The sequence below is a fragment of the Pleurodeles waltl genome, chromosome 3_1 (assembly GCF_031143425.1).
Source record: "Pleurodeles waltl isolate 20211129_DDA chromosome 3_1, aPleWal1.hap1.20221129, whole genome shotgun sequence".
NCBI classification, from domain to species: Eukaryota; Metazoa; Chordata; class Amphibia; order Caudata; family Salamandridae; genus Pleurodeles; species Pleurodeles waltl.
In genome coordinates, this window is record NC_090440.1 from 1,464,762,449 (window position 1) to 1,464,789,634 (window position 27,186).

At 42.1% G+C, this 27,186-nt stretch overlaps 1 protein-coding gene across 2 annotated transcripts in view; it reads right to left on the minus strand.

The window, feature by feature from the left end:
- ZRANB3 (zinc finger RANBP2-type containing 3) overlaps positions 1–27,186 on the minus strand; it is a 744,981-nt gene that overhangs the window by 434,050 nt on the left and 283,745 nt on the right. For both annotated transcript variants that reach the window (XM_069225060.1, XM_069225059.1), the window contains 2 exons: positions 19,420–19,598; positions 1,305–1,536 (listed from right to left, as the gene is read on the minus strand). In XM_069225060.1, coding sequence (XP_069081161.1) covers positions 1,305–1,536; positions 19,420–19,598 — 411 coding nt within the window. The remainder of the gene's footprint in view (positions 1–1,304; positions 1,537–19,419; positions 19,599–27,186) is intronic.

Sequence of the window (27,186 nt, forward strand, 5' to 3'; positions counted from 1 at the left end):
TACACAGAATGCTCAGACATCCACTACTCTGTTGGTTGTGCTTTAAGAAGCCTCTTGAAAACTGTACAGTGGTTATGCCTGACAACTGGACACAACCTAAGGCTGACTTCACACGTATAATGCCATTAACAGAGTTCATCCCTAGCTTGAACATTAATGATATCAGTAGAGTAATTGGGCCATACTTGAATAAACTATTTAAAATGTACTCTAGTTTGATCAAGTTAACTTAATTTCTATAGATACTTGAAGCAATCTTCTTAGTGTAATGACCTTTGATTATCATACCATTAGGTTGAGAGGTAATATCTCTAACATTAACAAAAGCATTTTGAGGCACACTAATGGTTTAAATAGGCCTTTTCTAACAAAGGTCCCCACAATAGGACTAAGACATATCTGATCAAACATGTCTACCCTTTCTAATTTATTACCAATGATTTCAAATGAACATAATACTGGTGCAGGAGCAACATTCCTTTCAAGGTAATTGAGCAGGAATGCAATACAACATTACTCAAAGTCATTCCTAAATAATCAGAGCACTGTAGGGAAATCAAATTAATTCACCCCATTCATTTGTATTTACGATGTTTTGTTGTAACATTTCAACCCAACTAGTACTTCCTCGAACCCATTACAGGGATTTGTTATATTCACCAGTTCATGACTGTTTTTCAGGTCTAAAAACTCTAAGTACAATTAAACAAAATTCTAAAGTACGTTTTGCACAAATTTAGCAAGGCTAAAAACATTGCTGAAAAAATGCAAGATTAAAACCCTATTTATGGCACAATTAAAATCTTACTGTATTGCATCCAGTCGTGGATAAGAACAAGGACAGTCATATAAATGTTTTGTCTTTACATCCGGGCATTGATCTCTTTAATCATATGTCAAGTCTACTTCTCTGAATAACTCACCCAATCATTTATTTTTTAACTACTTCCACCATTCCTTCTGATGTTATGTGATCATAATACCTGCATAGCGCAGTAGGAGTATATTAAATGACTAAATCAGAAAGGTATGTGACTGGTGATTATGATCATTCTGATATACTGTACAAAAGTACCATGTCCTACTTCGTAACAGGAAACGATTAAATATAGTAAAATTGTGTTCCAGGAACAGAATAGGGCTTAATTTACAACAACGAGGTCTGACAGTGTACAATAGGCAGTAGTGAGACATATGTGCACTAGTCATTAGTACAATCTGTGCCTATGCAATCAAATACAGCAGACTTTTTAGAAAAATGCATATGTACTATATTTGGCTGTCATCATATGATATATAGATACCTCTTCTGGCCGTCCTAACGCAGGGGTTCCTGTGAGAAGAATGGCTCGGGGAGCCTTTTGCACTATTGGTACCAAGATGGTGCTTCGGGAGGAACTTCTTGACTTAATGTAATGAGACTCATCAACCACAACAACTTTGAAGTTTTGTTTGTACAGAGAATCTATTAAGGTCTCTGCATCTGTAGTAAGTAGACCATATCCCAGAACAGTCACTTTACAAGTTGAAATTCTTCTGTAAAAGATGAAAAAGCAATTGTTGTATTTTAGGAATTCATTTATCACAAAGAGATAAACTTACATTTATGTTGATGCTCTACCTTCTAGTTTTAATTCATAGAGCTTTCATGTTCCCAACCTCTGTGCCCCTGTCATCTAGTGCCAGAAACTGTTACTCAAAGATGCCAATTTTGAGATTTACTAGCCTCTAGCATATATGTGTGTGTGTGTGTGTGCGTGTATGTGGGCATCTATCATTCAAAAAAGAAGCACCTTCTTCAATCCATCTTTTTAAATAGCATTGACGAAGTCATAGGTTTGGCTTTTGTTCTGTGAAAAATGTTTCAATAAACACCATGAACAGCATAAGTGCACACTTCGTTAACACACCAAACAAGTACAATGTGTTTGCAGGAGCACTGTAACCTTCCCTCAGATAACAGTTGCAGCATAGGCAAAAACAGTATAAAGATTCCCTTGTCCTTGAGCATCTTGTAATATTCATACCATATGAGCTAGAGTGGGTGTATCAGTAAGTAATACCGCATTGGCATGGGAAGAGCAAAAGGAATGCTTAGCTGCAGAAGGAAATCTATAGCCAGCAAGCAGGCTGCTGTGTCACCATTGTTCAGGGCACCGTTGACAGTTCACCTTAGTTTCGAAGGCATCAACTGGAAAACAGTGTCCAGTGATTAAATTCTTATGGGGAGCATTGTGGCCAGATCTAGAGGGCAAGTGTTAAGTATTGTACCCTGCTCTTATGGTCGACTCCAGAGTGTTGTCTTTGTTCTGGAGTTCTCATCTTGAGGAATTATGCAAAGTGTTGTGCAGTACTGCACACCCCATATACTGTGAAAGTCTGAATGCTCTATCCTGAGTGTTGAACACAGCTCTAGATGTTTTAGTTGGAAATGCTATACTTTTTTTAAAGGCCAAGTCTGGAATAGCTTTAAAATCTGGAGCAACTTCTTAAAATGTCCATTTCTGAACCTGCAATCTAAAGTACTCTGTCAAATCCTTGAAGCCCAAACTGAAGAACTGTGTTTAGCTCTCAAACAGTTCACCTGATGAACTGCTGTACTATAGATGTCAATTCAGTTCTGGAAGTTTCATCATCTGGAAGGCTTAGTCAAGTAAAGTCTAGATGCCACAAATCTAGAACAGTATTCACTTCTGGAAGACTCATCGCAAGATTGAGTCAAATGCCTGAAGCTCCATCTGGAACACTGTATTTGATCTCTATGTTTCAACGAAAGCACTGCTACTAGTTTTGTTCTGCATGCACTTCTCTGACATACAGTGATAGGTTCTGGAGAGCACATATTGTCTAATGTTTCAGGTTCAGGGTGCAAATGTTGAAATTTTTCCCCAATTGTGAAGGTTTTCTCTCATGTGTGCCCAGTTCCAAAGACATTCCTGGAGTACTGTGATTGGGTCTGGAGTTTAATAGCATTCTGGAAACCAGCTCTTTGGTGCTGTGTCATGGTATGGTGACCGCATTTAGAGTGATTGCCGGTTTTGTGGGCAATCTGGCATTCTGTGACAGTTATAAAGGACAAAGCAGAAGTGCTATATGTCTGTGTCAATAGGTGAATATATATGCATGGGTAGGCGGGTAACAGGAAGGACTGGTTATGGCTGGGTGGGGATTGAAGAGTATGGGTATGGATCACTGGACAGGTGAGTGTATGGGTGAAGGAGTGGGTCTATATGACTGGTGGATAGATGAGTGTGTTGATCAAGGACTAGAAAGATACATTGCTGAGTGCATGGATGAATGGATGAGTGAGAATGTTTGCAGGTGATAAATAGGTGCATGTGTGTATATTTTAAGGGGTGGAATGAGGGATGAACTGTTTAAATAATGAAGGGTGACTGGGTGGATGAATGGGGGAGCAAGTGATTAAATATCTGAGTGGGTGGGTGGATTGATAAATGAAAATTAAGAATCTATAAATGTTATATAAAGTCTCTTAAGTTAAAAAATAATATTCTTAGAAATACAATTCATTCTTGAAATACAAAGCCAATGTAGAGACCGGACTGCTGGGGTTTGTGCTTAGAAGCAAGAAGCAGGTTAAGTTGGTGGCACAGCAGTGCTGCAGGCAGAGTCTGGTGTAAAAGGGATCACCCTAACCAGGTCAGGTAAATCTAACAGAGATGTAAAGGGTGCCAGCACTACCACGCAGCATTACTGAGAGGGAGTCATCGTCTAAGTGAAAAATAGGAACAGAGTGGGACTAGAAATGAAAAAAGCCATAGCTATAAAACAGTACCAAACTGAAAGAGGTTGCAACTAGAGGGGCCATGAGGGCTCTAAAACCAGCCTAGATACACCACAGCCCAAGGAAAAATGACAGTGTGGCAGAATGGTCAGTCCAATCCTAAATGAGAAATGGGGGAGATCCAGAAGCATGGCCATGGGAAAGTGTAGTTTTTAACTGGAAGTCTATGTTTTGGATGAAGGTAAAAGGTGCAAAGGAGAGAAGTAGAACTCGGCAAACAGAAGTATGTTGCATAATAGATCAGCCATCTTGAAAAAACATACCCAAGGCAAACATAGGTAAACAAAAGAGGAACTCTCCATAAGGAGCAGGTGCAATTCTTATTCCCAATGTATTTCCAAAACCGCTTTACTGAAACCTTTGTTGTCTTGGTATAAAGCATTATATTAGCAGAATTTAAGGAGTGGCTCATGTAACACCCATTCCATGTTTCTATTATAGGATTATGTCTAGATAAAACCAAGAAGTCTGGTGGGCGCAGCAGAGACATTCAAAGTAAGGGACTACCCAGTGAAAGGAGCAGCAATTATCTATACAATGTGTCTGGCAATGGTGGTTTTTGATGCTGCTTTTCCTGCATCTTGACTAATGCATGTGACAAAGGTAGATCAGAATGAAATGGCTCCCGGGCTTAGTACAGCTACAAAGAGCAAGAAGGAGTGAACTCACCTGAAAAAGATCAGATGAATCTCATTTAGGAGAAATTCGGTGGAAGGAGCAGTAAGTTCTTATCACCTTGTAGCTATGGAAAACAGAGCACAGGAGGCATATTGCCTGCTTCTAAACCACTCTGATGCAACAGCAGAGGAGATTTGGCCTGGCAGTTGACTGGACCTTTCCTATTCGAGCAGAACTGATTCGCATATGGCTAGTTCCTGTCTGAGGAGGACATGGTAGGCAAACAAAATGACAGACTGAATTGAGTCCTAGAGTAATTATCAGTGGATGAGATTATTTCAAGCAACCCACCTACCACTTTTTCATTTTCCTCAGTTTTGTGATGTTAGATGGCATTGCCCAACAAATGATTCCTATGCTCCGTCACTTGAAGCTCCAGGAGACTCAGATGCAGCTCTGCATCTGGGTTTAACCTTTTGTGGGAAGTCTTAAGAACCCTTTGCCACTAAGAAAATGTGCTGTAGTAAGAGGTTCCTGATGTTCTTGACAGATGTGACTTTTTTGGAGGAGGGAAGGCACGTGCACTATCCATGGTCTAAAGGTGCCCCTTCACCACGATACACTACTTTTACAAAGCCACATTTGTCTTGCTGTATACTTTTACATTGCCAGCACTTACACTGATGTAATTTACAATGTCATCTATAACAGTCATTTAACACATCGGTACAGAGTTAGCGGATGGCGAAGCTGAAGGTCTGATGCGTGTTGACAATGTAATTGTGTGGATGTGGTGGTATAATATATGTTACGTAAATAGTCATAATGCAGTGGTATGATGAGGACTATGTTACAGTCTAAATGGTGATGCGGTAGTTGTACTCCTATGTGGAAATGTGGTGAATTCTGAGTTTATTGGACAATTCTTAGGGCCATTTCTAAGGCTGTCATTTCTTTTTCTAAGAAGCCCTCTGGCTTCATAAAGATTATTTCCTATAACGTGCATTGAACAGTGCCCCTATGTACATCACAATTGCATAAGCAATATTGGGAAATCAAAAAGCAAATATGAGAAGTCTCTTTACCTCCTACTCAAAGTTTTAATCCAAGATCGTTGGGATACCACTATGTAGGCTACCATATGAATATGAAAGCAGGGCATTAATCCATTTTCGAAATAAGTGTTGAGGACTTCTGGTTGAAACTGTTCAGAATTAATTAAAGGAAGGACTCAATAGGGTTCAGGCCCTTAAAAACCAATTGGGCAGGAGAGCTGAAGGTTTCACTGGAATACATTGCTACAGATAAATAATGAAAGCATTTTACATCTTTGTGTAGCCTGTGTAGGATTAATACCTTTAAAACTCTGCCATGGTAGCCAATAAATAGGGCACCAAAATTAAACACCATTGAAGTCTTAATAGAGAACAGTAAATCCACTAATGGCATTCCGGTGTTTGAAGAATATTCTAGATAAGTAGATTAAATATTGCTGCCATTTTAAAAGAACGTTCTTTTCAAAGAAATATTCCGTCTATCATGGAAGAGATCTGTGCTTCTACAATATAAAAACACAGTACCATGAGAGATCCCAAAAACTATAGATAAGTTGAGTAACAGGACACTTAAGAGACAATATTTGCTAGGTGCCTATTGAATAAATTGGAGGCTTGGTTAAGGGATGGGAATCTCCTGAAAATAAAACAAACTGGGTCCCAAAGGGGTTGCACAACGTACAAAAAATGTAAGTAGAACCTTCTTGGAAAGCAAGGCTGTAAAAACAGACTACTATAAGTTGCTTGATCTCTTTGCTGCATTCAACAGGGTAGATCGGGCGTGACTGAGTCAAAAGTTAACCTTATTATAGAATGCCATGATAACACTTGGGTAGAGCTAACATTTTCATAAATGATTAGCCTTTCCCACAAAATTCCAAATTTAAAAGGCGTGAAGCAGGGTATATTTGGCAGACCTGCCAGTGGCATTGCCCATCTTAAACAGTTATAACCAAAAATGGGATAAGACACACGAAATAGATTTACCTTTTCTGAAGACCTCTCATTAATGGTGAGACCTCTTAGAAGTTTGTGCAACAGCTCTCACATATACATGCATACGATAAGGCTGATTTGTTGTCAAAAACATATCCAAAATGTAAATGTGTTTTTTTAAAGTTCAAGCGAAAGCATGTCTCATGAGAACTTCTATAGCTACCTGGCAAACCTAGCTGATAACAAGCTCAAATGGAAAGATCACTATTTGTACGCTCTCGCCCTCTAGTGATGGTTGCTGTCCTAACTGTTTTACTTCATACTATGAAGGGAAATAACTGGAGAAACTAGAACAGCAATGACCTTTAAAGCGCATCAAATTGTGTTACATGGGAAACATTTTTTGCAGCTTTCTTAAACATGAGCCTAATAGGACAGCAGTACAAAGTGTCTCCAAGTTAATAAACCAAAGTCAATGTTTCCCAGTCAGCAAAACACACCTACAGTTGAGGCAGATATACTGCCATAAGTATTCCGGTCAGTAAACACTTTCAGCTTTATTTCTGTCCCATTTCAAATCCATACTGTTTAAGTTATAAAGCACACCTAAATACTTACATAAGTATAATCTAGAGCACTGTAATCCTCCAAGCAGCCTAAAACTAAGTGGCCATTCGACTGTTACTTGTGTTCGAACTTAGTGAAGCGTCACACACACAATTTAATCAACAGTCACATGATGGGAAGACAGACACACTTGTCATATAGCCACTGGTCTAAGGCAAACATGGCCTTTCTTTGCTTTCGATTACTGTACATTCCAACTCGTGAGTTCTTGGCACGCAATTCAAAGAAAGGGACTCCTATGTGGCAACTTTTTATTAACCATTTACTGCATAGTTTTATGTGCCCTGTATTGGCTAATCCAAGGAAGATATAACTATGTATATCTTTTAAGCATCATGGTGTGCATTGTTTCGATCAGCCTCGGCCCAATGCTTTTGCGGTATTTCAAACAGATTGATTTTCTGTGTAGAAAAATTCGGGAACATTGCTTCAAAAGGAATAAAGGACTCATCTCCTTAAAACCATTCAGAGAGAGAGTTCCTATTGCTTGATTGAGATGCAGGTGTCAGGTTAATGATTTTATTGTCCTATTAATTGTATTAAGAAAAAATGGCCTAGCTGCTGTGACTGATACTTAAGTCTCAGCTTCTGTAATTTGGTAGGACCAGGACGCTAGTTTTAGTTTTAATCTTTTTTTTTATATCTCTTTTGAATGTGCCAAACTACTGTTCAATCATTCTGATTAGACAAGAACATGTAGATAGAACTATGCTCAGGTTCTTAGTCTTATCACATTACATTGTCTAATAGGGTTTTACCTGCTGTAACTAATTTCTAGTTGTAGTTTCTGAAATATTAGGGCCAGTAAGCTTGCATTGTTTAAACAGCACTTTATGAAATGTATATTGTTTTATTTTTATTTAAAGAATTGTTGGGTGATTTTAATCTCAAACAATAAAAATTTACTCTTAGGTGCTTGCAGATGTATCATCATATCCAGAATGTCCCCTTTGCAATAAACCTTTTTATGGGATCGAAAAGTTCTTGTGGAAGATCACAGAGAACATAAGAGCAAAGACGGACCAAAGTAGTAAGGCCTTATTTGAAGGAATTAGCTTATTGAAGTATGCCTTTACCATGCTGTCATCTTAGTAGCAGGAGCATCAAACATTTTTTCCAGTCTCAGAAACACTTATGCTGGAGCTAAGAGTCTTTGAGCCAAATAGGCACTCCGCTGATTGGCCAAGGTGGACCAAAGAAACGTTGTTTAATCCTAATAGACAGTGACCTTGAATTATGCAAAATGCAAATAGGGCATTAGACTATACAGCTGAGAGGACATCGGCCACAGTTAGCACCAACTTTATTGGGAATGAGGTACTGATTTAAATTGTAAAAACGCAGTGTTGGGTAGTGCCCAATTATTTTTCTTCCAGCTCTCAGACACACTGGGAGGAATACCTTTGCCCCGTCTCAGAAGATGGGGCAGTCTTTAAGATTCCCAAGAAGACAAGACTTTTCACCACCCTCAGAGGTTCCTGCGACACAAACTGAAGTAAATGTGGCCATGAAAGTTATTGAACTTGTCCGAAAGAACTTTGACTGACCATCGACAAGAACTAAGGGCCACATGTACGAAGGATTCTGTACGTCGCAAATAGAGAAACTGGCTGTTTTCGATGGGCAATATGCACTTCTCCATGTACAAATGCAGTTTTGCGATTCAGTAAACTTTTTACCGAATCGCAAAACAGGATTGCGGCTCGCAATTAGGAAGGGGTGTTCCCTTCCTAATTGCGACTCGCAGTCCCCTGTATGATTGTTTTGTGACCGCGAATGCGGTCGCAAAACAATCGCATTTAGCAGCAGTGTCACACTGGTGCTAACCCATTCGCAAACGGGAAGGGGTCCCCATGGGACCCCTTCACCTTTGTGAATGTCACTGAAAACATTTTTCCAGAGCAGGCAGTGGTCCTACGGACCACTGCCTGCTCTGAAAAAATAAAACAAAAACGTTTCATTTGTTTTTGTAATGCATCTCGTTTTTATTTAAGTAAAACTGTCTGCATTAAAAAAAAAACTGCTCTATTTTAAAGCAGTCACAGACATGGTGGTCTGCTGTCTCCAGCAGGCCACCAGCCCTGTGAGGGCCGCCATTCCCAAGGGGGGTCGGAAATTGCAACCTACCTAATGAATAATCATGAGGTGGGCATTTGCGACCCCCTTGCGAATCACTATTAGTGTCAATGACACTATACTACATTCGGATTTGCGAGTCACAAATTGCGAGTCACAAATCCGAACTTTGGTACATGTAGCCTGAAGAGTCTTTGGTGATCTGGGTCTAATGATGCTGATGGAAAGACAGCCTTCCTTTTCTCTGTGGTGGCACACATCTCCTTCTGCTAATTGGCAGGAACTGTCCTAGACTTTGTCAGCCAGACGTCTTAATCTCTGCTAGTGTGGGTTAAGTTGCTATTCCCATTATGTCTCCTTTGGGAAACTGAGGTTAACGAAAGTCTTGCCCAATGCTTGGGGAAAAATGCGCTTCATGCTTTAAAAGCCCTAACCATCTGGAAGGACTGGAATGTGGCAGCATAAGTTACATCGGGCACATGGTCAAACTAATCTTTTAATGCTGTAACTACTCCTCCCTTGGAGGGACAGAGTGTCCTACCCTGAAACAGACTGGCAATGACGTTCCCCTAGGTATCCTGTTTCAATTCCAAAGACGTCAATCACATTGCTATCACATGGAGTCGGCGGTGTTCATGTACTGTCGTATCAAAGATCCCCTGGACATTGGAAGCTTCAACACAGCCTCATTTTCAGGATTCCACAACAAAATTCTTCCTGGCCATGCACAGGCAACAGAAACTCGTAATTCACATTTTTCTCAGAGGTGTAAACCACAGCTCGCAGTGACGCCTAGGCCTTAGCCTGTCTGTCTGTCATGGAGCTACATAATGGCTGAACACAAGGAAAGGAAGAGGTAGGGAGCCTCAATACTTGTAAAAAGGCAACTTGTGAAGCTGCACGCAAGGGAGGTGTGCAGGATACCTGCGGGCTTATCCTAACAGAGGCATGTGCACTAATGGCAGCACAAGGCTTTGCATTATCAGCTTTATGAATAAGTGTCCCGTCAAATCTAGGACAGAGTGAGAACGAAGGAGGAATAAAATAATAATTCTCATCTAGCTGCAAATTAACACGCATTCATATTATTCGGAACACGTTGTTCTCATGTGCCGGTGTTACAGCGTTGGTTTTACTAATCCAATGCCACTTTCCAAGACAACGATAATCTGCCCTATTTTACAAGTAGTTGCAATATTATTTTTTTACTTTTACAGTGCGGACAAGTATGCTCCCGACAACACTGTAGGATCACACTCGGAGAGGTACAACAATTAAGCGTCCTTTTCTATAATCCAGAAACGTATGACAAACCTTTCCTTGTTTTAACATGGGCACTAAGAATAAAATGTGGGTGGTGTAACTGGAACTATTCACATAAATTAAACACTGTAATCTGGAAAAACTCTTTAACCTCTTGTTTATTGCATAATTACATGTTTTAATGCTTCGTTATGTTCATTTATATATATATTTTTAAATAAAAGAAACTTAGTCTACATTGGAGCCTTTCCTCTCCACTTCTCCCACAAAAAGCAAGAGTAGTAATACCCATAATTTGTACTTTGTGTTTGCTTGATGACGGATAATGTCCAAAATACAACAAATGTGTGTTTAAAGAAGTTTTCAAAAAGTATGGGCTTTGGCTTCTGTGAATGATGTAGAGTAGGCACCTGGACACCTAGTCTGCCACTTGCCTGTGGCCTCCAGTTACTGCTGGTTTCAGGGATGTGGAATTCCTATCGCGGACATCTTGTTTGGGGTCAAGGGCAACAAGTTTTTATGTTTACTTTGTCCTTGGGACAAGTAGGCCCAACCCTCTGCAGCACAAACCCTTTGGCTGCCTGTTTACAGAGAGTGGAACTCTCTGCAGTTGAGGTAATGTGTTTCCAAAAAATAATGCTGTTCGAACTTGTATTTATGGTTCATTATTTGAAAGCCTTCATTATTAGGGTGAGTGCTGTAAATAAATGTTTTAAGGTTACACTTCACTACTGACGTTGGTTCCAGTGCAAACAAAAAAACGTGTATACACGTTTGAAAAGTTTAGGCTATGAGGCTAAGTATAATGCTCCCAGAATGCTCTCTGATTAGATGCAAATGAAGTGTCATTTAGTAAAATGTGTTGATGCATGCTAGTATTTCCCAAAAATATTTCTAATGGAAAATCAGTGTAACCATTTTCAAAACGAATATGGTAAGCATGAAAATAAACAAACACTGACAAAGCCAACTGGTCCGACATATTTTTTATAAGTCTTTTAGTTTCATCAATGCGTGTCTTGTTTTGACATGGCTTTTGGAACACTTTATTGTTGTGGGAGCTACCAGGCCCTCAACATTGTAACAAACACTGGCAAAAAAAAACCAAAAAGTTTTTGAACTCTAAAAGCACACGTTGCCACCAGTGGCATAACAAAGGCCCGCTGCCGCCCTCCAGGGGGCCCCTTCAGCACAGCACCTGCCCTGAGTGAGTCTGGAGAGGGGGCTCCTCTATGTTCTTCGCAAAGGGGCACCCTCCAGTTTCGTTACGTCACTGATTGCCACTGTAGTTCCTGACACTGAACAAAACTACTTTGTGTGCCAATATGCTCCTTGTGGAAGAGCAGAATGCGATCACTCACAGTAAAGCCAGCCGAAAGAGAGAGAAATAGAAGTTTAGTAAAAACAAAATGTCTTTGTTAACACCAGACCTAATTAGGGACCAAGACCCACATGTAGGTAGCTTTTTGCATGTCGCAAACAGAGACTTTCGCTGTTTGCGACGTGCAAAAAGCACATTGCGATGCACAAACCCAGTTTTGCGATTCAGTAACTTGGTTACCGAATCGCAAAACGGGATTGCGACTCGCAATTAGGAAGGGGTGTTCCCTTCCTAATTGCGACTCGCAGTGCAATGTAGGATTGTTTTGTGACCGCGGGCGCAAACCAATCGCAGTTTGCACCCATTTCAAATGGGTGCTAACACTTTCACAAAAGGGAAGGGGTCCCCATGGGACCCCTTCCCCATTGTGAATGTCACTGTAAACATTTTTTCAGAGCAGGCAGTGGTCCTGTGGACCACTGCCTGCTCTGAAAAAATGAAACGAAAACGTTTCATTTTTCGTTTTTGTAATGCATCTCGTTTTCCTTTAAGGAAGCAGTCACAGACATGGTGGTCTGCTGTCTCCAGCAGGCCACCATCCCTGTGAGGGCCGCTATTCGCAAGGGGGTCGCAAATAGCGACCCACCTCATGATTATTCACTAGGTGGGCATTTGCGAAGCCCTTGCGAATCACAAATGGTGTCAGGGACACCATCCTACATTCGGATTTGCGACTCGAAAATTGCGAGTCGCTCTGACTCGCAATTTGCGGGTCGCAAATCTGAACCTACCCACATGTGGCCCCAAATTCTTAAAGAAAGTCACAAAAGTGCACCCATGGTATATGTCGTACCCCTATAAAATATTTGTGAACTGTATTTTATCATGGGTAAATACGCATGTGTAGATTTGCTCATGTGAAAATCTATTGAGCATTTGCAAGTTCATTTTCCCTCCGGCCACTTTCTTCCCAACCCTGGAAGAAGTTCTAATTCTGCCATTGTCAGGAGTAAATGTCCAACCTTTCTTATTATGGGAAAATATTAGAGAGAAGCTGGTGAAAATCTTTAAAACCTGCAGGTTAGTAGGTTTGCAGACTCAAAGGCATTCCAGCCCTGGAACTATTGCTAACTGCTTCCTCCAGCCCCAGTATGCAGATCTGCAGAAAGGTGGCAAAATAAGGAAATTGCTACAGTAGGGATTGAAACTGCAAGTATTCAAGCCCTACTATGGTAGTAGCCCTGGCATAATCAGAGATGCTATTATTAGAGCTCTTACATAATGAGATTGCTGCCATAATTTGTCCCCACACTACATGGCACCAAAGGGACAAGTAGATCTTTTTACAGGACAAGTAGATTTGAGAAGCAACCTGTCCCCTGGACAAGTAGATATTTTAATAAATTCCACACCCCTGATAATGATCCAGGGATACTGCTACTAGCTGGGTTTTCCCACTCACTATTCTTCCTGCCAACAGAATCCCCGCCCACCCCAGGCCCTACTTAATGTGGGCTGCAGCACAACCACACAGCGGGCATCCCACCGGCACCCCAATGGCAAGCTCGTCTGCACCCATGCCCAGCACTAGAGACCCTGGCCTTCCTATCCCCTGACGATACACCGTTGCAGAGTTCTACACCCTGGAAACCAAACACTACCACCGTGCCAACTCACATGCATGATAGAACCTTTCACCTGCACCCACTAACACTTCACCTGCCACAGCACACACACCAGCCCACCGACCATCCTGAATACACCACAGGCACCACTTGACCATAAACACCAACTCGCATGTGCCCTTCTCAACATATGCTCACTAAGCAAAAACACCATCAAGATTTGGGACCTCATTTTCACCATCACACCTGATGTCCTTTTCCTCACCACTTCCGCGCCAGACATTGCTACCGCAAAAACTGAAGGGTACAAGATCACCCACCGCATAAACAACCCTGGCGGATGGATCGCCATCATACACAAGGAATCCATCCAATGCACCACAACAAATGGCAATATTACCCAAGCCAAGGAACACCTCAATTCCTGACTCCAAACAGACAGCAAAACCACCATCTTCGGCAACCTGGCCTACCTTCCTCCACGATCACGTCCAGCCTTTTGAAACATCATCCCTGACTTCATCTCCCGCCTTGCCAGAGACTCCAACAACTACATTTTCCTCAGCGACCTCAACTTCCATCTCGACGACCACAATGACATCACACTACCTATCTCCTCAACAGCATGAACAACATTGGACTCAACCAACTCATCCACGACCACACGCACACAGCAGGCCACAGGCTAGACCCTATCTTCACCTCCAGAGACCACAACAGGTACAGTCATACCATGATACTCACATGGACTGACCACTCCGTCATCTACTTCAACATCATCAGCTCATGGACCTCTGTCCCCAGTCTACTCAACACCCCCTACGGCAGCTGGAGCAAAGTCTCAAATGACATATGGATCAATGTCCTCAACCCATTCCATTTCCTCCAACAAGCTGGACCGGAACATCAAAAACTATAATAATTGGATCATCATCTGAATCAACATTTGGATCACCAACTTCTCCAAAAGTGTTGCTTCTACTGGCAACAACACCCACAGTGTCCACCAAGCAGGCTAGCTTGTCCACTGAAGACCTCAGAAAAGCTAAACAACAATGTAAACAACTGGAAAGGAGATGACACACCAGTAAGGACACAACCGACCAGACCACCTTCAAGACAGCCTTCAACCTTTATCGCAGACAGTTTACAGAATCAAAGAAAAAGGCCTTAACCTCACGTATCGAATCAGGCTCCTGTAACAGCAAAAAACTCTTCAATATCGTCAAGGAATTCTCCAACCCCTCAGCTACAACAAACATTATCCCTTCACAGGAACTCTGCGACAACCTTCTAAACTTCTTTCACAAAAAGATCCCAAGCATCTACAGAAACTTCGAACCCCAGCCCAAGGCCACAGACTTCTTCAAGGAACACAACAACCACACTACCAGAACAGACATCCAACTAAACAAATGAAGCCAGCTCACAACACATGACACCACCTCCATCATAAACTCGGTTCACTCAGGAGCCCCAATCGACCCATGCCCTCACCAAATCTTCAACCTAGGTGAAGCCAGCCACATACCTACCACCTCTTTCCACACCTCAATTGCTACAGCCATCTTCCCCTAGGACTGGATACACACAGAAGTTAACACGCTACTAAATAAACCATTGGCAGACCGCAGCTAACTCAACAACTACCAACTGATATCCCTGCTCCCTTTCGCACTTCCTACTCGACTCCTCCCAATCCAGATTCCACAGCAACCACAGCACTGAGACAGCCGTCACTGCAGCTACCAACGACATCTGAGCCTTACTTGACAGAGGACAGGCTGCTGCTCTGATCCTCCCAGACTTCTCATCAGCCTTCAATATGGTCTACCACCACACACTCATCACAAGGCTGCACAACAAGGGCATCCAAGAAGTCATCCTCAGATAGATTGCCTCTTTCCTAACAGAAAGAACACAAAAAGTTTGCCTTATCCTCTTCACTTCCAAACCCATGGGAATCATCTGTGGAGCACCCAAGGATACTTGCTCAGCCCCACCTTCAAACAATTATATGACACCTCTGGCCAGCATTGCAAAACACACGGACTCAACATCATATCCTATGCTGACGACACACAACTCATCTTCTCCCTCTCCGAAGACACCAACACCAAGATCAACTTTGAAAACTGCATGACAGACGTTGCTAACTGTAGGAAGGACAATTCCCTGAAGCTCAATATAGAAAAGACAGAGGTACTGTTTTCTGGGCTCATCCTGGCATCCCTCAGAACTCAGACCTTCTCCTACCCCCACTGATCACACTAAGAACCTAGGCATCTTTCTGGACAACAAGCTAACCATGACCACTTAGGTCAACTCATCTTCTCCTCTTGCTGCTTCTTCATCCTCTGTATACTTCAAAAAATATTTAAACAGCTACCCCAAAGCTCCAAATGCACCATCACCCAGACCCTCATTTCCAGCTGACTGGACTACAGCTCACCTCCTCCACTGACTACAGACCAGACAGAACACTGCAGCCAGACTTGTCCTGCATGTTCCTAGACTAACCCACACCAGTTCCTACCCTCAGGGAACTACAATGGCTCCCTGTACAGAAAAGATGCCAGTTCAATCTCCTAACCCATGTATACAAGGCCCTACACAACTGCGGACCCACCTTCTTGAACTAGTGCCTGAACTTCCATCAGCTCACCAGACACCTCTGCTCCACATCCCTTTTGCTAACTCTCACTCCCTACATCCGACATACCAGATGCGGATGTGGCTCCTGCTTCTACCTAGCAGCGAAGACAAGGAATGAGCTACCCTTTCATCTACCGACCTTCTCATCTCGTTTAGAGTTCCAAAAGTCCCTAAAGATCTGTCTATTCAGCTAATCAAATGGACCCTGCTAGAGCCTGGATACCCTCACGGTGAGAAGTAGCACTCTACAAATCTATTGATTGACAAATGTTTTACGTTTATTAAATTGCTATGTTCTACATTTCCTACATGAGCTAAAATAACAAAACACTAGATAATTATTTCTTTAATGTTTTTGTTTTTAAATATATTGTTTTGCTAAAGGAAACTGTGAAAAGAGTGGGAAAAGAACTGTGCAACTTAGAAAAATTCAGGATTTGAAAATCCTAATTCATCAAGAACCATCTTGGATTTCATCATCTGTGGAAAATATAAGATGTAGGAGGTAAAAGTGAATAGAGTGAGAGTCAGAGAGAATTCTGAGAAATATTCAAGTTTCACTCCTATGCTCACATTAACTTCCTTCCTTTAAATTGCTAACAAATTAGAGAGGTAGGAATTCTTTAGACCTACCATCGCAACTATACCCAAGTACTGTTTATGTGAAAAGACAGAAGTTCTAGCTAGTAAAGATGCACGGAGTTTAACTATTGCATATATTTATAATGTCATCTGAAGAACAATGAAGAAACTTTGGGGAACAGTCGAAAGGGTTCTGCGCAGATCACACATATTAGATTTGCTGCTACAAACAGACCAAGGCAGGGGAGTTATAACAAGGGTGTATGCTGCGCTAAGAGCAGATGTAATAAAAAATCCACTAAAAGGTGAGCCGTTCAGGGGGCCATGGACTAGCGAGGTGAGCTGGTGGCACCTGGAAAATCAGCCATTGCGTCATAATATTGCTTTATCCAACTCCAGTACATACATCAGTCCCACTTTACTAGATCCAGGCTGTGGAAGAGAGGCTCGAACGTGGCCCCAGGACATTGCTCCACATGGTTTGGGACTGTACTTGAGGGTGCTGTGGCCCTTTTGGAAGGAGGTTGTGTTGACCATGGGGTGCTCCCTCAGGACCCCAAGCTAGGGATACTGCATACACCCTCAGAAACATGCCAAGGTGTTGGGTTAGTGTGCAGCCTACAGGGGCATCATTCGTGTCCCAAGGACACACGTTAGGTGGTCTCTGGACAATTAAATCTGGTCCTGCATGGGCACTCCACGATCCCTTACTCGTGGTTGTGGTTGTGGCTGGGCCTGCCGCTCGCAGGGGCCTCGGGCGGCCTTCCTTCCTCATTTACCCACCGCTTACACAACCATGCCTTAATATGGGTATGCACGGATGCAGGTCTGACTCATGACGAATATCAGGATAGCTGAAATTGTCATGCTCTGTGTGTTATCTTCTCTTTCTTGGTGCTACGAGAGGGAAGGCGGCAGTCTGGAGACCCCCGTGCACCACCCTTCTGAAATGCATGTGCATGTTTGTCTTCTCTTGAGCTACACTGTAGTGGTTTATGTTGACCTTTTTCTCGGGCATTGGTGGATATGAGCTTGTTGTCCTTCAAGCTGGCTGATGTATGGATGTCAGACCTGTATTGTTATGTTAATACAGCTGCTTTTGCTATTGCAAAAAGCCTAAACAGTGTTTTCCCTAAAAATAGAAAAAACTGTAGAAGTCAGGAAGAAATGGGAAAGTACTGTAGTACTGGCTCCACATATTACATTTGGGAGGAAGCGCTTACACTTAGGACATAAATCACCCTGGTGATGATGCACAATATACATCCGTCCAAGAACCGGGGATATCCCAAATGCCAACAAGTAGAGGCCACTGATTACCACTTGATTTGGAATTGTCTGAAAATAAACAATTTTTGGCAACAGGTGGTGAATCACTACTATTAAGGGATACGAGTATGACTACAGAAACGTTCACAGGATTGTTTGCTGGGTATTGATGCCAGTCACACCAAAAAAAATAAAGAAAATGTTCATAAACTTGACATCAAGGAGGTGAATGGCAGTACACTGGTTCCGCTCCAAAGCCCAGGGTACAGATAAGTGGTTGAGAGATGCAGGGGAAGGGGAAGTGACTGAGATACCCGCTAAAAACTAAAAAGGAAGGACCAGAGGCTCCCAGAAGACTTGGAAATGTGGTAGTCACTAAGCAGAGACTTCCAATGTCCACTAAATGACCACCCATCCTAAACGCACAGACGACTCAGTTGAAGGAAACCAATTGGAAGGACAAGAAATGAAAGTAGGCAGTATGTTGTACGCTCAAATAACGGCAAGACGATATGCAGTACTGGATGTAATGAGACTTTCGGTACGAGTTTGATGAAGGGATTTTTCAATTTAAAATGGAAAATGTTAATAAAAATGTTTTTTTTTTCAAATGCTTAAATATTCAGTCAGCTGCACCCTTCGCAATACCAGAGAGGCTCTCCTCTTGGCAATGGACTGACAGAAACTGGAAGTATCAAACTTGATCATTTTTATTTGCACTGCTTTTTCAATCTGTAGCCAAACCCTACATATTCTAGATCGATTCCCATGAAAACAAGCATTTGCAATGCAACAGGTCTCGTATTTGCTCGAGTTATTAGCGTTGTAAACTCCTAACCAGACTTTTCTTGCCACACAAATTACAAGGATAAAAAACAGACCACGATCGCGCTATGTAAAATGCAGCGCTGGAATTGAAAATGGAAAAACCATGAAATACCATTCCCTCGAATGGTTTCAGTAGTTTACCCGTGCGGTGTAGGTGGGCTAAACACCAGAAAAGGCATGACATATGCATGCCTTTCACCAATGAAAGCAAGCGGATTTTAAAAGGCAAGCCCAAGAACCAATGAATGTGACTGACGTGGCATGGGCTTGGATAGAAGCCCAAAGAGAGATTAAAGCATGGAACAGAGTGCTTTGTGCTCGCCCATAAAAATGAAAATAACTTTTTATTTACCTTCCTTTTGTCTCTTTCTTCTTTCAAGTATAAAATCAAGAGATCTTCAACATAATACTCTCATAGTATTTTGTTTATTATCTAAAAATCTGATTTAGGTCTAAGAGCTCCGGAATAAATAGGAACATTTGTAAAGCATACACATTTATGTTTTACCTCCAACCATACGTTATTACTCTTCTAAGAAGGAAGTGTTTTCCTGTCATCCGAATTAATTGCAGTTTTAGGGATTTATGCTGTGAGACTGTTGTTAAATAGTAAAAGGTAAACATTACAAAAACTCAGAGGTATAAAAACAGTTCTCTGGTAGTAGGGTTGTCAAAAAATTGAATTGCATTACTTTGGACTACTTTTCCAACATAGCACCATCACAGAAACACTGCATAAACAACTAAAACATTACTTACCCAATGTCAATTTTATTTTCGATTACACTGATGTCATGAGGGCATAATTCTGGAATCCATTTCTCTAGCTCCTCTATCCAAGGATACTTCAAAGAGGAAGGAACCACTATTAGCAGAGGCCATTCACTTTTATAGAAGTAAGCAACTGCAATTGCTTGAATTGTCTTCCCCAGACCCATCTAAGAGAGGAGAAAATATAGTTAAGATATCATAAGGCCATGTGAAAATAAGCGTGGGATCTATACTTCTAAACATGTACATTCAGTAATAATTGGAACAAGTGGCTTTACAGTGTGCAAACACGAAATGATGAACATAGGGTTATGAGTTCGTTTATAAGTGTAAGGTAGAATACATCACTTCTTTGTGATGCAGTCTAAGGATGCCTTCAAACTTATGAAGCTTTGTAGGATTACCGCATTCTGGATAAAGTGAGATCTGACTTTTTGTTGCAGAAGAAATGACAGCACAATTTCTAGTGTTACGCCTTTCACAACACTACATTTGTTTTACCTCGACTGCCAAGTGCTTTTCCCTTGTGCTATTCCCCTATGACAGCTGGCACACTTCATACTCAAGCCGTCATTACGTTTTTCTCATAGGATATCCAGGACAAACTTTCAGCTTTATCCGAAATGTACAGGTTGAAAGAATACTCGAGGTTAGTGAATTGCTCTGCAATGGTGGTCCGTGGAACTAGTCAAAATATGTCTATTTTTTACAAATGGCAAAGTACTGTTCAACTGGGTTATTTTTTATAAAAATGGAGTTAAACAAAACATTTCTCTTTTAAAAACTGAAACCTCTTTTCTTTCAAAAGCAAAGACATTTTTTTAAAGACTCTTTACAATTTCAAGAGTGAGAATTCCACTTTTCTGGTTCTTGAGGATATATCAAATATGTGATGGTGGTGAGAAGGGTGGAAGGTAAATGGGCTGAGTTAGTTAAATGTTCTACAATGCTCTTACAATTCCCCCACCTGTGACCGAGAGGTTGGTTGGTTATGATATTCAGATTTGCTACAATCATTTTACTTGCCAATCTAGTGACTTGCGATGTGGCGCAATGGCGCCGTCTACACCTACACATCACTAATTCTGAAACTATATGTACAAGGTAACCAATTTCTCTAGTCAAAACAATGATAAAGATATAAAAAAAATGTGGCCTTCCTACTTCTACTAGGAGTAGACAGAGTTCACTAATCTCCTTTCCAGAAAAAAAGCAAATCTAGTGATTTGATAGGGACTTGGCTGTCGGGGCGGGGGTACACACACCATTTTCAGATCCCTACGTGATTGGGTTTGTCGTGCCAGACCATAGGTTGCCCTTATATGGCCTTTTCTTTCCAGGGAAGGGAAAGGGTCTTTTAGTGAAGAATAGTGGGGGACTTTGCGCATGTATCAGAAGGGGGTGGCCCCCAACTAGGTAAACTATGTGGTGACAGGCTGGAAGAGTCTACCCCTGTAGCAATCCCCCAAAAGCAATCCCTTTGCATAGGCTACAGTTGGAAAGGAAAGGGTCTTCACCTTCCAACAATATCTCACTCAGCTCAGAGGACCCCTGTTGGCCAATTTGGCTGCTCTGCTTTATAGTTTGGTCAAATGACTCTGGTTCTGTAAGGGTCCCGAGTGATAATATCAGCGTACATTGATGCGACATGTAATTAACAAAAAACAAAGTTCGAACACTTTGCTAGTGTAATAAGGAAAACTCCACTTCTAACTTCGAAGTGGGAGGTTCTGATGTGAACATCATCTCATTCCTACAGGCAGGGTGCGCAGATGTGATCTTCACATCAATAGCACACAACGAGTAGCGGTATCAGGCACTACAGAAGTGAAAAGTTAAATGTTTCAATTCAAACATGCGTTTTCGATTCAAACTTCTTCTCTCTTGGCTTCTACAATGAAAGTTGGATCCATGAGACATCTTAAATTGTCATCATACAATTCTATTGGAGGATAAGCCTCAACCATCGTCCACTACACCTTAACTACCCATCTTTACTTTCCCTTCAGTGTGCGGTCAGTAATAAATATTTGACTTCCATATAGGCGATTTTCCCGAACATCATCCTTCCATGGCAGAAGTCTCCCTCCATGTGCTAAACCTCTGCAACAGTTTTGAAACTTACGAAATGACAATTTTTTTTACCCACCCTAGCAGAAGAACAAGAGAAATTAATCTCCTAACTTCAGCCACAATACTTTACCGCTTCTAATCATGCCCTGTAAACTCATCTAAGGCTTACTGGATTTAAATGCCCTCTTGTGGTGCAAAAGCTATTGGGAGCAGGAAGGCAAACTAACTTACTTATAAGGTGTGAATTTACAGGTACCGGATAAAGTGAAAAACCATTCAGGCCCTCATTAGGACCCTGGCAGTCTTCTGACCGCGAGTGCCAAAGGTGGCGGTTTCACCACCTATTGGGCTGGTTGTGAAAACCCCCATATTATGAGTGTGACAGGGTTGGCCTCTGCCAACCGGCCACATCCCTACCTGTACCGCCAGGGCAGTTGGACCTGCCAGGCCGGAGATCAGCCTTTCCGACCTGGAGGTCCAATGGTGACCGCCGGCGGTATAGGGGCCTGCTTTCCACCAGGGTTTCCGCGGTGGTAGCACCGCCAAGGAAACCCTGGCAGAAAGGCTACGGGTGACAGGAAATTTCTTTCCTGTCATCAGCAGATGACTCCCCCACCCCCCTGCAAACCCAATATCCTCCCACCCCCTCCATACCAGAACCCCCAACCCCCCCACCAGAACAGCGTCCCCTCCCCTACATTCTATTGCAGCACTCTCACCCCCCCATTCTAGTGCAGCTCACTTCAATATCCATGCTCGCACTCACTTCAACATTCATACACGCATTCAACCAAGCATACACACACCCATGCACACATGCATACACACACGCATGCACACATAAATGCAGACAACCCACACACACACACACAACCCCCACTCTCCAACCCCCCCGCTCCTGTCGGAGGATCAACCTACCTTGTCCGGCAGGGAAAGGGCACTTCCACCGCTGGCAGCACCCTGCCATCAGGACATCACCAGGCCGTATCACTGCTCGTAATACAGCTGGTGGAGTTCTTTTGGCGGGGCCGTTGGTGAAACCGTCCATGCGGCTCCGACCGCCAGCACAACTATTGGAGGATTTCAACCCAAAATGTGGCGGAAATCCTTCAGTACTCGTAATATGGTGGGCAGAAGACCACCAGCACTGGCGGTCTTCTGGTACCCACAGCTTTGGCAGTCTTGTAAAAAGACCGCCAAACTCGTAATGAGGGCCTTAGTGTCTTAACACTATTTTTATATGGGGTGGCAGAGTTATCCAAGCTCTGATGGATGCTTGTCATGGTAGCACTGGTAGGGATTTCTATCCGGCATCACACACTGCAGTGTGGGATGGTAGTACCCAAGAACAGTAGAAAGTGAGATGTCAGCAGTTGGTATATTCTGGAACACTGGAGTTCCGTTGGTATACTCCCTAGGTACCCACATGATAAATGACTTGTTGTGGCATCTCTGTGAGGGCTGGTAAGCTGTGATGGCAACAGACTTGTTTTACCATTGTTTTTGCAGTGGCTGAGCCACAATATCTCCTAAAGAAGCCAAACTTTCAAAAAGATTAAAAGGATTTTATTTTATCCCATGGTCATCTGCATCTGGACAGTCACTGGAGGTTCATCCAGGGATGGCACAGTAGCAGGAGAGAATTGCCAGAGTAAAATGTTGTTAGAATTCATGAAAGACAATGGGATTTCTTTGACACATAGTGAACAATGTTTGCTTCATCGATCTAGGGAAAGTAGAGAGTAATATAGTTTCTACTTTCACACCCTAGATTGTCCATAATATTAGTTAGCCAATGTAATCCAGAAGAATATTAGAATTCATGTGTCTAATACAAGTCATTCATGTTCCACTCTATTTCTTCATCTTCATAAAATATAAAAGCTTCATGGCAATGCATTTTGTTCCTATTGGATTTCTCCATGGAACTTCATCAGGGCTAAAAACAATTTACCCTGTTGGTGCGGGTGTTGGCCAATGTCCCACACCTGCAGACATTCCCCAGTGTGGGTGGTGACCATTGGCCTACATTGGGGAGGCTAAGAGAGGGCGCTGGTCCCCATGTAAGGGCCCACATTGACTTTGATTTGATTTCTTACTGTTGCGGGCAGTGGGCCCAGACACACACAAGTTGGGCAACAGGTTTATCAGCACAAGTGAAGTAATGCTTTGTGGTAGGAATTTTGTGGATTCTTGAGAATTCCTGAGGTTTTTTATCACAGACTTGTAAGGCAAGTGTGTGATTTCAGGCAAAGTTTGAGGTTTGCAGGGCACTGTTGGTTAAACAACAAAAAAATAACTCATGGGATCCACACAAGTCACTCCTTTCTGGATTCCCCTAGATGTCTAGTTTTTAAAAAGTGCAGATTTGTTTGCTTTACGTTCATGCCAGCTGAGCTAGAGCCCAATATCCACAGCTATCTATTTTGCAAAAAAAAAAAAAAAAGGGTCAGTTTTGAGTGGAAAAGATGTATCTATGTACCATTTCTTACCAGAAGATATGTTGGCACATTGAATAATAGGATGTTGTTATTAACTGGATTTCAATGCAGTTGTGCCTTCCAAATTTAAGACATTATGAAAAATACCCTCTAAATCAGTGGTCTCCAAACCTTTTAATGCCGCCCCCCCCCCCCCCTTCAGTTGAAAAATAAAATCATTGCCTCCCCCCTCAGATGTTTTCACAAATATCTTATAAATATGGCAATGTTTAAATATGTCTAGACGTATTTAAACACTGCAGTTAAGTACTGTTACCTTTTTTAAAATGCAAGAACATGTGTCTGCTTAAAACAAAACACTGTTATCTGTGTATAGCTTCTTTAGGCCAGAGCTTGGCGCCCCCCTGGGATCACTTGGTGCCCCCCTACGGGGGCCCGCCCCCCAGTTTGAAGACCTCTGCTCTAAATCCTACAGGTACCCACAAATTTAGAGATGTACATATAACCACTGCTCCTAACCTCCATATCTTGTGCCTATTTCAGAAATAAATAGGTTACCTAGATACCTATTTTTCAGTCTACATATTTACCCGTTTGCAATGGTATATACCATTGTACAGTGCAGCTCGGTTGTTGGCTCTGGGTACCTCCGAATTTTGGAGAACCTAAAATCCTATTTATCCTACATCCAAAAGAGCCTACGGAACATAATGGTATATTGCTTCTGTAAATCATTGTCACAATGGCTGTTTTTTCCTAGTTCTTTATTTCAACACTGTGGGCCTCATTAAGACTTCGGCGGAGGGAAAAGCCCTTTCGCCGAAGTTCTGATGGGGAGGTTGCTACCAATGTGGCAGCCTCCCCGCCAAGGCCATTACGAGTTTCCCACTGGCCCATCGGGAAACGGCCTACAGCATTGTCTCCGGCTTCTAATAGAGCCAGCGGCAATGCTGTAGTGCGTAGGGTACACCAGCACCCATCGCAAAGTTTCACTGTCAGCTTTGCAATGGGATTGGCCAAAGGGACCCTGGGCACTGCTCATGCCAAGTGCATGGGCAGTGCAGGGATCCCTGCACCCCGTCTCCGCCAGCCGTTTTATGCCAGTGCTACCACCATAAAACCGCTGGCGGAGAAGGGAGTTGTAATCACCAGGGCGGTGGATTAGGACCACCACACCATCCTGTGGAGGAAAAGTGGCTGTGCTGGCGGTCCGACCGCAGCGCTACCATATCAGTCATAATGTGGCTGTCGGACTGCCACACTGGTGGCGGTCCAGCCACAGCGACTCTGTGGGTCTTAATGAGGGCCTTAGTTTCTTATGGAAACCTTGAGGGATCTACAAATATGGACTCTTGGTGAATTTGGCATTTTGTCAACTTTTCAGAAATACATAGTTTTCCTGGGTCATTCATGGGTTTCACACTGGTTTCCATCACAAACTGGAAGTAGGCTGAGAGCACAAAAAAATAAGAAAATGACTTACCCCACTGAAAGGTGCTAAAACTGTGGTAGTTGTTTTTCAGCTTTGCATGTTTCTGAGAGCTGGGAAGATGGTGACTTTAGCACAGGAAACCGTTTGTGGATGTAATGTTTACAAAAAAACAGAAACTTCTATCCAGGGCACTTTTTTCTACTTTTCCCCAAAACACTCAAAATGTAGCTATATTTTACCTGTTTTCACGGTTTCCTCCAGGGGAATCCACAAAACCCTGGGTACATTTGGATTCCACAGGATTCTGTGAAAATATGGCACAGATGTGGCTTGGATACCTTATCTGGGGAAAAAGATATGGAGCCCTAAGCACAAACTAACCCAAATAGTCAAAAAAGGGCTCAGCAATGGGAGGGGTAAAGGCCCAGCAGCTAAGGGGTTAAACAAACATAAATTTCACAACGCGGATAAACAAAAGATAATCACCCTAGAAAGGCAATTTTTACACCTGTCCTCAAAACTGATAGAAAGAATGAGACACCATCCACAAAAGTAATCATTCATGACAAGGGAAGAAGGTAACATTCACCAGGACATGTAGTGTCAATTAAAATGTTCACCTTAAAAGCATCATTCCATACAACAATGCCCACATCTCTATGCTCATTAGATTATGTGCCAAAACCAAAGAGAAGAAAATAAGTTACTTACCTGTAACTGTAGTTCTCCAGTATTGGAATCTTTCATAGATTCACATGCATGAATCATTCCCTGTCGTCGAGATGGGAGTCCCGGTACAATTTTCACAAGTAATGTTAAAACATATTGAAGAGAAAAAGGCCCTAGACCTCTTCAATTTCAGAGTCATTTTGTGAAAAGGACCAAACCTGATCCTCCACCAATCAGGCGACAGCACCCTTCAGACCCTCCTGAGAGAAGCTCTAGCACCTCAGATTTTCCAAGCACAAGTGCGTATATTATGTTGAATATATATATAAATAGAAAGAAAGAGGCGAAGTGAGCTTCTCCGGGGAGGCGGGTGGGTAGCATGTGAATCTATGAAAGATTCCAATACTGGAGAACTACAGTTACAGGTAAGTAACTTATTTTCTTACTCCAGTATTGGAACTTTCATAGATTCACATGCTTGAATCAGAGTAGAAAGCAATAACTATGCACATTGTAAAATGACAACATCTTTATTAAACAAAATATCTTGAACCACAAAACCTTATTATCATCATGCATAAAATGATGAAGTATATAAGTATACTGACATATGTCTATATATATATATATATATATATATATATATATATATATATATACATATATATATATATACTTATCTCTAATATATACAGATATACCTGTGAAGATACATGATGAAATTCGAAGAATAAGACAGTAATAGAAATTATCATAAGACACTACTGTAACATGATCAATGTATGTAAACCCGCTTACTTATGTGATTGTGATAGCGTTCTCTTATCCTTATATACATTTCTGTTTTTTCTCCCTTTTTTTTTTTTATGTAAACAATGTGCATACCTGTTCTAGGATGGAGGGATGTAGGAGAAGTGGCTCACCTTCACCTGAAGAGATTCCTGAGAACCGCCTGGCCCACTGCTACCTCTCCGTGAGAGAGGGACTCCAAGCAGTAGTGCTTAGTAAAGGTATGACAGCTCTTCCATGTTGCTGCCCTACATATGTCTTGTAGTGGTACTACGGCAAACAGTGCCTCGACTTTCCTCGTCAAGTGAGCATGCACAGATGACTGCAAAGGTTTGCCCGCTGCCTGATGGC